We start from the raw sequence: 13,234 nt of genomic DNA, 5'->3' as shown, positions 1-13,234 counted from the left end.
TTAAAAATCCACGCCTAAAGGGCTCTTAATCCCTTGAAAAATATTCTTTAAAAATCCACGCCTAAAGGGCTCTTAATCCCTTGAAAAATATTCTTTAAAAATCCACGCCTAAAGGGCTCTAAATCCCTTGAAAAATATTCTTTAAAAATCCACGCCTAAAGGGCTCTTAATGCCTCCAAAAATATTCTTTTAAAATCCATGCCTAAAGGCCTCTTAATCCCTTCAAAAATATTACTTAAAAACCGCACTTTGAGGCCTCATTGTCTCTTAAAATTTGTAGTAAAACCGAACCTGATTTTCATAATTATTTATTTCAGAGTACAACCCATCGTTTGGCATCACTGCCTCCCTGTCGCTTTAGCGATTACTTTCTCAAACACAAACGATGCTTCGATCCCGGTGCAGCCTATCATCCGCATCACTATCATCATCATTCGGTGCCACGTCTGACCACTCACACCCATACAGTTCAGCATGTACCCGATCGGCCGGTAATAGGTGGGGCCACCAGTATGGTAACCTTGTGTGATATACCCACAACAGCTACCAGTGGAGGTGGTGGCCCAACACCTGCTGGTGGTAAGAATGCCGAAAGTTTACAAATCACCCTTAAAGATCACCCCTCAATGTCGTTTCGTAATAAAGGTCATGTAGACATTGAAGTCCGTTATAAGCCGACAGCGGCCGGTAAGGGTAAACCAATGTTGGAGAAAATTGTAGTCACCGAAAGTGATAAATGTCCAATTGTAGAAGAAAAACAGAGATGCGGAGCTTCGGTGGGTCCGCATGGTTTGAAGCAGAAGAAAACGTTGGAGAAAATCGAGAAACCGGTGAGAATGGTTTACTGCATGCCCATGTGTGTACGCTTGTGATATTATTTGTTGTTGTTTTTCTTGTTCTTCTCCTCCTTTTTCTTCTTTCTATGATTGGTATTTTATATTAGGCTAGCAAAGATCCCTGGGGTAAACCGGGTCCGGGTGGCAAACCATGGCGTAGTCCCAAATCGGTGGGAACGACTTTTATGAAGTCCCTGGTAAGTTGGGAGGCAAGTAGGGATTTTCGAACGGGAACAATAATTAGTGGCCCCTCCCTTAATGGTAGATAACTGTGAGGTTTCATTCCTATATAGATTTTTTATAACATAGAATATCATGGAAAAATTATCAAATGCAACTTTTTATTTCAGGGTTGGACCAACAAAGAAATGCTCAAAGAATTGGATCAGGATAATCCCGTTACCCCAGCCGAAAAGCCCACATTCCGTAAATCCCGTGCCACACGAAAAGCCACCCGCTGTTGTGACATGTGTACATGTAAGTGCCCGGCCATGACAAGTAGTCCCATTAAACCGCTACAAAAAACTGCAGCACCTGCAAAATCGACAATAACAGCAGCAAATGAAACGAAACCGAAAATCTGTCCACGAATGATGCGTCATAACAAGGCTGCTGCCACTGCTGATACCACAACTGATAATAGCGCTCATCCCAAAAATAGACAATGTCATGGTGGTGATGCCACCGCCACCATCACCACCAATGGTAATGGTGTGGAATTGGTGCCACTGTTGGCACGTCGTCGTGCCTATAATCGCCCCATTAGCCTTTCGACAACGGACATAACAAAGCGAACAGCCTCCAATGATAGGTACGCATCCAAAATGCCACAAAAGTGTCACCACAGCAACATCTGTCTGAACAATCTGCAACAGAGCTGCAACAATAGCAATAACAACAACAATCATAAAATCAATAACATTGCCACCACATGTTGCTTGAAAAAGTTCACATTGCATATTCGTTAGTTTGTTGTTTTCGTTTTTTCTCAGTAGTTTAGAAAAAGTTTGTAGAAATATTTTAAAACAATTTTGAAAATTAAGAAAAAATATATAATAATTTCGAAGTGTAAGATTTCAAAATTTCCTAATTATTGAGAGAGATTGGCATTTCAAATGTGGATGTATCGTTTATCTTTGTAGTTTGTTGTAGTTGTTTGTAAAGTCATTTCAAATCATATCCCAAATTCATTGAACATATTTCATCATTAATAGAAATCATTTCATATAAATATTTCCAATAAAATGCGACATCTTAATAAAAGATCTCCCATATAGGGCAGACAGAAACATTTTATAGATAAACAAACATTTATATGCCTTCATTCAGAATTAATAGTCCCACATCCCAAAAATCATAGACTAAAGGCCTCATAGCCACTGAGAAAAATATTTTTTAAAAATTCTCAAAGAATAATTCCTTAAAATCTGCTCTTCAATTTCTAACAATTAATTTATATCCGTTAAAATCCACAATTAAATGTCGAATAGCCCCTCAAATATTCCCATGAGATGTCCGCTATTCAAGGAATATTAATCCCTTGAAAATATGCCTTATACGATCTAATAGTCCCAGGAAAAGAATTAACTTAAAAATCCACGCTTAATAACACTATTTTTTCCCCTCCAAAATATTTTTTGAAAATTTAAGATTTAATATTCCCTCAAAAATATCGCTAAAAATCCAAGATAAAATGTCTACAATCTCTTGATATTTCAAAAACCCCATGCTTAAAGGTGTACGTGTAATGGGCTAATAGTCCTTACTAAACGTTAAGTTCTGTCGGGCCTTTTTTATATCCTCCAAGATGAAATGGATTGGTAAATTTTTTGTAGGAAGATTTCTCATCCAATGAGAAATAAATTATACCCAATTCAGGTAAAAAAGGGTTCATAATCCCCAAAATATCGAAATAAACCTGGTTGCCGTTATATTGAGGATATCGTAAAAACTACACCAAACTAGATTCAAAATACCAAAGTACCATACCTGGAAGATTCTGTTATATGCGGGCTGTCATAAAAAGTGTACCAATATTGTTAATTTTTGACTTTATTACACTCCACCATAGGTATACTGACAGTTACTTGCAATGAAGTTTCCAAAATCACGTGGTGTTGAGGATTTTTCCTAAGTCGGAGTCGATTTCTAAATGTGGACCGATATAGCTCATTTTCGAATCTAACCTTTAAGTTTTGTGTCTTGATACCCTCCGAATTCAATATTGTTTAGGGTAAAAACTGACAACGTTATATATAGGGACAACCTCAAAACGCGATACCAATCAGAGACATTTTATTTTAAACGAATTCAGTTGACGCCCGCGTTCAATAACCATAAGATACTGAAAATTTGGGGAGTACCGTTGTATGGGAGATACCTCGAAAATTGAACCAATGTTGATAATTTTTGGTGGGACGATTTTGTACCCAATCAAAGCTCAGCACCAAACTATAAGTAATTCGATCAAATTTTTTGACAAATTTGATCGAATTCGGAGATTATGGGGGTACCATAATTTATAAAGTTTAAAATAGTGTCCAAAATCGCTGAAATGCCGTAATCTTGAAGGTACTATTATATATTGGGGCTACCAAAGCGTAGCTATATCGATCCACGCTTTGGTAGCCCCCATACAATAGCACCTCCAATTTTGCGTTATTTAAGGGAACTTGACCTGTCTGCAGTCAAAAAAAACCTATGAAAAATTTTATCACTATATCTCAATTCCTTCAGATGATAGCGGGTAGTTCGTCTTAGAATTTGACCCTGATTCAGAATATATATATATATATATATACTTTATAGGGTCAGAAAATAATATTTCGATGAGTTATAAATGGAATGACGAAATTTATATACCCTCCATACTCCTGTGCATAAAAATCAATTTTGAAAGGACTAATGGCCTCTTAAAAATTCTGTCTTTTAAATGATTATTTCTTTTAAATAGTATTTTCTGAAGAACCAGCAGATCGATTGACGTGGATTTTTAAAGAAAAATTTCAGCAAGGCCAGCAGATAAATTAGCTTGAATTTGCAAAGGATATTTTCTGAATAACCTTTTAAGCGTGAGTTTTTAAGACATACACACATTCTGAAGTATCAGCAGAACAAGAAGCACATATTTTTTCTAAGAAACCGTGAGACAAAGAAAAGCTGATTTTCATTTTCAAGCGAGGATTTTTGAAGAAGATATTCTGAAGAACAGACTGGAAGCCTGAGTTTATGTAAGATATTTTGGAACATTTATTTTTAGAGAATATATTCTGAAGGATATATAGAAGTAGGAATGACCTGAAAATTTGAAAAGAATAGGAATGACCTGAAATTTTGAAAATAATATATATTTAAGTCTAGAATGATGTGTGTTAAATTTCCTGAAATCGTTGAAATCGGTTCAGATTTAGATATAGCTTCTATATCTGACCAAATGAAAAAATTAGTATAGGTTACAGAATGAAATGTTTAGGGATCCAATTTCGTTTTGCTGGTCCTTTAAAAATGCGACGTCTGTTAGGATTTATCTGTTGAATATATCCAAAGTGGTGAAGGGATCATATAGTCGGCCCCGTCCGACTTTACTACTTTCCTTACTGGTTTAATTTACATTTTCTGGACCAGCATATCGGACAGTGTCGATTTTTAAAGAAAATTTCATCGATTTTTAAAAAAGACCCTGCAGGGTATTGTGTCTTTGTGTATATGTTTGCAACAGGCAAAAGGAAAGGATAATCACTTTCTGAGTCGATTTATGCATGTTCGTCCGTCTGTCTGTACATGTTAAATTGTAAAAAAAATGCCAACTCGATGAAATTTGGCACAGCTCATTTATTTGGCCCAAGCAAAAACCTTATTGAAATTGGGAAAAATCCCATATATATTTTCGTCCGATTTTATGTAAATTGTGCACTATAGACCTAAAGTGTGTCCGATTGGCACACAATTTTGTACTATGTACTGAAGTTAATATAAATTAATCTCTGGCAAGTTTCGTTGAAATCGGTTCAGATTTTAGGTTGCACCAAACTCCTAATGTTTGTCCGATTGACACGAAATTTTGCACAACGTATAAAATTGAGACTATAATATCTAGGGTTTCTTATTAAGACCGAATTGCGTGTGTTAATTTTGATTAACATCGATTTATTCTCTGAAGAACCAGTAGATCTAGCATAGTCTTGTAAAACATATTTTCGGGAGATCCAAAAAAAAAAAAAAAAAAAAAATGCTGGAAGACCCATTAGGTTTGACAAAATCGGAAAGTCGACTTTTTAGTCAAATGGAAAAATCTAAATATCTAAAAGTCGAATTTTACGTTCAACTACGTATCCCAATAACGATCCAGGGGACCTGTAGATCAGATAAAAAAACCAAATCGATAAACGTGGATTTTTTTTAAGAATATTTTTCGAAGAAACCAGCAGTCCTATGAGCTTGGATTTTTATACCCTTCGCCTTATAACCATAAAGCGAAAGGTATAAACATCCAAGCCTTTGAGCCCCCAATCGTTCCCGTTATCATAGAACGATTTTCTGTGCAAAGATTGAATGCAACTATCATAAATGGGATATGAACAAAATTTGACCTCGGCACATTCTTGCGTTCCGGAAATTCAGTATATTCTTTCCGAGAAATAAAAATCCCATATTAAGAAAAGCAAATAGAATATCGGCCAAAAAATCACTGGATTTAAATCAACTATAGACTATATATAGGCTTATCTCTAGACAAATACGTAGATTTTGGAAATATTCGTCCAACGTCTCATCTAGATTCGCCGAATTTTTTTCTGATGACGGGACAGAGTTTTTGGAGGATGATAAGCATATTGGCCAAAAATAAAAAAATTAAGATAAACCCATATTAGGCACATCCCCAATATAAATGTCCGGTCCTTTTCTTAAATATGACTGTAATTTGGCATACCGGATTCATGGAGGCAAAAAATCTTTAAAGAAATTTGACGATATCTGATGTTTTATGTTTTGTCAAGTTCTTAGTCCAGCATATAACCTGATTGCCTGTAAACGAAGAACCTAACCTAGTTGAGCATGGCCGAACATTACTATGTTTTTACTTGTTAAATACATTTTTCTGAATTGTGCATGTTTATGTTGAAGGCATATAGAGAATGTTAATGTTATTTAAAATCTTTATCTTATCATCTTGCATGCATGAACATGACGTTTTATAATTGAAACCCCATTCAACATCATAAAAAACTGTAAATATTTGCAGATCTAAGCTTTTTCCACTTTTCATTGCATATTCATAATTTTTGTGTGAAATGTCTTTCCATTTCTTTGATATATCTATTTGTCTATTTTTCTTCTTCTCTTTTTACCAATATCTATGTGTGCGTGTCTTAATACCCTTGCTTTATTTATATATGTGTGCCTTAAAATTTTATTAAATAAAAACTCCATAGAATTGTAACGATTGTAATTCAATTAAAATTGAAGAAAAATTAATTAGATACATCATCAGCAACAATAACAACAACTACAAGAAAACAGCCAACTATAAATAAACTCAGCAGACAGAATCTCACATCATTACTCTGAAATAATTTCAAGAATTTAGGTTAGCAAATTAATTACTAGGAATTGTAATAATGCTTAGAACTAAAAACCAAAAAAAAAAGAAACAATTAATCTACTCAACTACTAAAACCAGAAACTAACATTTATTTCAATTTACCCGCAACATTCATCCACCCACCCAATCTACCAATCCATTCATACATCTCCGACATCACTGATTCTGAATAAAACATTGCAATTCAATCAACAACAAAAACAACAACTACAACAAATCACCAAACAAAACCAACAACTGCCGTCATCTCAAATTACTGGCCATCATTTCAACGGCTGCCAATAAAACTGACTCAACACCCGACTACAACTGCAACAAATTGCTGGTCGTCCTCGTTGCCACCACCAAACATTAGACTCCATACCTCGGACGGTATTGGAGTTTCATCGAATCTATTGTATCAGCATGACCTCAACACCCAGGTAGCCATGAAACGGCGTTCAATCAGTTTGGCTCGCCAGTATGACCGGGAATTGGCCAATCAACACTTTATGACCTTTGATACGTTTTGGGGTCGGCCAGGTCATGGCGCCCAGGCGGGCACAACGAGAAAATTAAAATTGAATAATTTACTTTACGGGACACCAGGTTGTACATCGGACTAGCGATGGTGTTACACACATAACAACAACAACAGCAGCAACAACCATAACGATAGCTCCCTGCAGTTGTGAAAGCCGAAGCTGGACCTCTGCATACATTTTGCCGTGTTTAATTTTTTAATAGAATAAGTTAATTATTTGTTTTTTGTTGTTATTAAGACTGTCACATCATTATTTGTAGAGTGTCGTATGCCATAGTCTGCATCAGAATGGTGCAGAATGGCCATTTTAATTATGTTTAAATGTTTAAGTCCCTATGTATGTATTTTCCCCGCTGTTCATCTCTCCTGTTACATCTTAAGCCAATTGTAAAGGAAACTTTTATCAACTTTCCCCGTAGAAAGATGTTAAAATGTTGCAAAAAATCCAAAACGACGGGCAGACATACCAACTGACAGATATTGCACTATAATATCAACTAGAAAATATAGAGATGTCGAATGGAGAAATTTTGAAAAATTAAAAAAAAAATAATTCCCTCTAAAATATATGAAAAACTTCTCAGATGAGCTTCTATACTTCATCTAAAAAAAGTCCTCTGGGTTCATCTAAATGTTTTTTATAGGTCATCTAGGAAAAGAACACCTTTTATGGGTCCTTGGGGGTCTTTTATAGGCCCTCTAAATATAGAATATCTTTTACGGGTTCTCTCCTTAGTAACGTATCTTCTTTATTCTATCCGAGGATTGAGGATTTCTATATAGGTCCACCTATTTAGAGGATCTTCTAAAGGTTCTCTGTATACAGACCATATTTTATCTGTAGACCACCTATAGAAGTTTTGATATTTATTGAAGAACATCTAAAGTATCTATATTCGTAAATAACAGTCAAAGGTTTTTCTACATTTTGAGGACCTCTACAGACAGAGGTCCTTCTTTATGCCCTCCAGAGAAAGCGGACCTTTCAAAGCCCCCCTACAGTTAGAGGACCTTGTATAGGTCCTCAAAAGATAAAGGACTTGATAAACAATAAAAGGTCGTCTAAAATTACAGGACCATTCCACATATATATTTCTGGACTCATAATGGGCAAGCAGATCTCACCGGATATCCCTCAGATTATATTATTGCTCAGAATGAAATTATATGTCGATTTAGACAGGTCCAGGTGGACCCTATAGCAGATCACATTTCGGTCCACTCCACACATAAGTACGTAGCTGGCTTGTGACAGATGATTTGTTCCATAAGTCAAGCTTAAACAAGATTTCCAGGCACGTCGGTCTTGTGCGCAGCTCTTTCAATTTTAAAGACCATGTTTCGAAATGTTTTCATCCACATGTTCATTCCTTCGAGGCGATCATTCGGATAATTTTTCGCTCAAACACTCCAAGAGTTGCCTTATCTGCCTGCGCAGGTACCCATGCTTTAGATCCATACCCTAGCGGGTAGTATCAGCGTCTTGTAGAGTTTGAGTTTGGTCTAGCGAAAGGTGGCATGCTTTTGAATTGCTTACTAAGACCATAGTAGCACCTGTTGGCCAACACTATCATTTTCCGAATTTCAAAACTGATGTCATTGGTTTTATTTATGGAGGTACCGAGACTACCTCGAAGCTGCATTTTTCAAGTTCCATACTTGGTCCGAGTTCACTGGACGTTTTGCCCGCTGATACCATCAGCTTGGCCTTCTCATAATTTACTGCCAGACTCCTTTTCAATTTGTTAAAAAGCGACTATTACCGCTCTCAATGTTCGACCCGTTATGTCGATATAATTGGCGTATGCAAGTAACATGTGTTGTTTGGTGTTCAGAGTGCCATTTCTGTTCGCCTTTGCATTTCTATCAGGATGTTAAAAAGGTTACACGACAATCTGTTACCTTGTCTGTATCCTCGTAATATATTGAAGGGATCCGAGAGGTTATTTCCGACTATAACTGCTGTCCTTGTGTTAGTTAAAGTAATCCTGCAGGAACGCCGAACACAGATATGGTTTTAAACACCTCTGAACGGATATGGGCTGTCAAATACGCTTTTACAGTCGACGAATAGGTGAAATGTGTCGATGTGTTTTCGTGGGTCTTTTCCAGGATTTTGCGCCTGAAGCAGCCTTGATATTGCCAATAATGGCATTGGTCATTGGCTTCATGGAAGGGAAGGAGACTTATTCTTCTATAGTTGGCACATATCGTCTTCTCTCCTTTTTGTACCGCTTTATTATTCTACAGTCGATTGGTTGCTATACTGGCCTCATCTTGGTTAGGTGGTACACAGTCCATTCCGTCATCTCTTATTGGATCTGGTGTACCAATTCCACATTTCGGTCGGCCATTTTTGGCGCTGGTTTGATGTATGGGAGTTCCCATTGTTTCATTTTCTCCAGTGATTCCTTTTTTATTAGTCTTTTTAATTTTTTTTCAAAGACTTCAGACAGATGTGCGGGAATAAAATGAAGTCTTAGGGTGAGTCAGGGCTGTACGGGACATCCGACCCAACAACTTCACTTTTTGGCCACAGAAAATCGTTGATGTTGAACTCGACACAATGCACAATGAATCCCCTTCTCTTGTTCGATATTCGAATAATGTCCGAAGATTTCAGGCTGGTGTGCGGGAATAAAAAGTGGTCATAGGGAGTCAGGTCACGGATTATGACTAATAACATCTCATTTTCACATTTTGGCTCGTCACGTTTGAAGTTGGTTTGAGTCGGAGTGTGAAAGATCGCATTGCCATGGTACCCAGTGATTCATTATCTCTTGTTTGTTTTTTCAAGACTTCAGACTGATATGCGGGTATAAGAAAAGCATACGGCCCTGTTAAATCAGGGATGCATGGGTCATCCGGTGTACCAATTCCATGTTTTGACCTCTGCAAAAATGATCGGGTTTGAGCCGATGTTTCAAATCTTGCCTTGTCATGGTGCACAATGATTTGCTTTTTCTTATTCGTATTTCGAATTTCTACGAAGACGTCAGACTGTTTTGCGGGAATAAAAAGGTGTCAAAGGGTACCAAATCAGGGCTGTAAGACTGGTGACCCATTGCTTCCACATTTTGGCCAGTTAAAAAAGAGCAGGTTTGAGCAGATGTGTGAGAGCTCGCATGATGCCAAGTTAGAATTCATTTTTTCATCTTTTTTTTCGAAGTCCTCCGAACACTTCAGACTGATATGCAGGAAAAAAAGGTCTGGGCTGGGTCATCGCTAAAAACACTTGGATTTGAGCTGATGTATGAGAGTTAACATTATCATGGGGCCCAGTGATGAGGAGTTGATTGCATTTTTTGCCACCTTGATTTTTTACTAATTCTAAGTAGCACAACACATTGATACGTCAGAACTTACTGAGTATCATTATACAAAAATTGTCAATCTTTACAAAACTTAGATGACACCAGGTCTATGCCAGAAATATATAGTTATGGTATATATATCTCCCCATTCGACTTCTCTATTAACCAAAAAATAAAAAGAAATAATAATAAAGGTAATAGTTTTGAACTATTTCACTTGTAAAGAACACGACGAACATGGCAATAACTGTAACACAAAAAAAAACAACAAAAATTAAATATATATATAAGCATAAGTTCCGAAAAAATTGAAACATTGTTATGGTGTTTTTTGTTAAAGTTTTTTTTTAATTTTGTGTGAGAGTTTTTTCGGAATTTTCCATTATATTACGTACAGAAACTCCTAAGTGTTTTTTTGTTCATAATTTTGCACATTTTATGTCGCACACACGCATACTCACACACACTTAAAAATAAAGTTTGAAAAATTTCTTAGTGGCATAGAAAAACATAATTTAATTTAAAATGTACATAATGAAAATGTATTAAGAAAATGTTTAAATAAATGTGGAAAAGAAAATTTGATATACAAAACTGAAGATGTTTTAAATTTGAAAAACATGGACCTGACGTGAATGATGACAGATTAATGGTTATTTTATACAGAGTGGAACAGTAATATTTTCAAGGGCCAACAATGCAATAGGCGAAGATTTTTTAAAGAATATTTTTCAACCCACCATCAAGGCTGTAGGCATGGATTTCTTAAAGAATATTTTCGTAGGACCATCAAGGCTACATGCGTGGATTTCTTAAAGAATATTTTCGTAGGACCATCAAGGCTACAGGCGTGGATTTCTTAAAGAATATTTTCGTAGGACCATCAAGGCTATAGGCGTGGATTTTCTAAAGAATATTTTCGTAGGACCATCAAGGCTATAGGCGTGGATTTCTTAAAGAATATTTTCGTATGACCATCAAGGCTATAGGCGTGGATTTCTTAAATAATATTTTCATAGGACCATCAAGGCTATAGGCGTGGATTTCTTAAAGAATATTTTCGTAGGACCATCAAGGCTATAGGCGTGGATTTTTAAAAAATATTTTCGTAGGACCATCAAGTCTATAGGCGTGGATTTCTCAAAGAATATTTTCGTAGGACCATCAAGGCTATAGGCGTGGATTTCTTAAAGAATATTTTTGTAGGACCATCAAGGCTATAGGCGTGGATTTTTAAAAAAATATTTTCGTAGGACCATCAAGTCTATAGGCGTGGATTTCTTAAATAATATTTTCATAGGACCATCAAGGCTGTAGGCATAGATTTCTTAAAGAATATTTTCGTAGGACCATCAAGGCTATAGGCGTGGATTTCTTAAATAATATTTTCATAGGACCATCAAGGCTGTAGGCATGGATTTCTTAAAGAATATTTTCGTAGGACCATCAAGGCTATAGGCGTGGATTTCTTAAAGAATATTTTTGTAGGACCATCAAGGCTATAGGCGTGGATTTCTCAAAGAATATTTTCGTAGGACCATCAAGGCTACAGGCGTGGATTTCTTAAAGAATATTTTCGTAGGACCATCAAGTCTATAGGCGTGGATTTCTCAAAGAATATTTTCGTAGGACCATCAAGGCTATAGGCGTGGATTTCTTAAAGAATATTTTTGTAGGACCATCAAGGCTATAGGCGTGGATTTTTAAAAAAATATTTTCGTAGGACCATCAAGTCTATAGGCGTGGATTTCTTAAATAATATTTTCATAGGACCATCAAGGCTGTAGGCATGGATTTCTTAAAGAATATTTTCGTAGGACCATCAAGGCTATAGGCGTGGATTTCTTAAATAATATTTTCATAGGACCATCAAGGCTGTAGGCATGGATTTCTTAAAGAATATTTTCGTAGGACCATCAAGGCTATAGGCGTGGATTTCTTAAAGAATATTTTTGTAGGACCATCAAGGCTATAGGCGTGGATTTCTTAAAGAATATTTTTGTAGGACCATCAAGGCTATAGGCGTGGATTTAAAAAAAAAAATGTTTTCGTAGGACCATCAAGTCTATAGGCGTGGATTTCTTAAATAATATTTTCGTAGGACCATCAAGGCTATAGGCGTGGATTTCTTAAAGAATATTTTTGTAGGACCATCAAGGCTATAGGCGTGGATTTTTAAAAAAATATTTTCGTAGGACCATCAAGGCTATAGGCGTGGATTTCTTAAAGAATATTTTCATAGGACCATCAAGGCTATAGGCGTGGATTTTTAAAAAAAAATATTTTCGTAGGACCATCAAGTCTATAGGCGTGGATTTCTCAAAGAATATTTTAGTAGGACCATCAAGGCTATAGGCGTGGATTTTATAAAGAATATTTTCGTAGGACCATCAAGGCTATAGGCGTGGATTTCTTAAAGAATATTTTCGTATGACCATCAAGGCTATAGGCGTGGATTTCTTAAATAATATTTTCATAGGACCATCAAGGCTATAGGCGTGGATTTCTTAAAGAATATTTTCGTAGGACCATCAAGGCTATAGGCGTGGATTTTTAAAAAAATATTTTCGTAGGACCATCAAGTCTATAGGCGTGGATTTCTCAAAGAATATTTTTTTGTAGGACCATCAAGGCTATAGGCGTGGATTTCTTAAAGAATATTTTTGTAGGACCATCAAGGCTATAGGCGTGGATTTCTCAAAGAATATTTTCGTAGGACCATCAAGGCTACAGGCGTGGATTTCTTAAAGAATATTTTCGTAGGACCATCAAGGCTATAGGCGTGGATTTTATAAAGAATATTTTCGTAGGACCATCAAGGCTATAGGCGTGGATTTCTTAAAGAATATTTTCGTATGACCATCAAGGCTATAGGCGTGGATTTCTTAAATAATATTTTCATAGGACCATCAAGGCTATAGGCGTGGATTTCTTAAAGTAGGGACCATCAAGGCTATAG

The 13,234-nt window shown here is 36.2% G+C and overlaps 1 protein-coding gene across 1 annotated transcript; it reads left to right on the top strand.

Annotated features, from left to right (window-relative positions):
* Positions 1-317: 317 nt before the first annotated feature.
* LOC133322229 (uncharacterized) lies at positions 318-7,043 on the top strand (the record flags this gene model as incomplete). Its single annotated transcript, XM_061531260.1, has 4 exons — positions 318-830; positions 944-1,033; positions 1,187-1,647; positions 6,794-7,043. Coding segments are annotated over 4 exons (1,314 nt in total), but the record flags the coding sequence as incomplete, so codon positions are not given.
* Positions 7,044-13,234: the final 6,191 nt, after the last annotated feature.

This window comes from Musca vetustissima, unplaced genomic scaffold (assembly GCF_032173495.1).
Source record: "Musca vetustissima isolate MV318-11 ecotype Yass unplaced genomic scaffold, APGP_CSIRO_Mvet_v1 utg525289, whole genome shotgun sequence".
Taxonomy (NCBI): domain Eukaryota; kingdom Metazoa; phylum Arthropoda; class Insecta; order Diptera; family Muscidae; genus Musca; species Musca vetustissima.
Note: the sequence above shows the minus strand (reverse complement) of the source record. Positions and strands in the feature narration are given on the sequence as shown.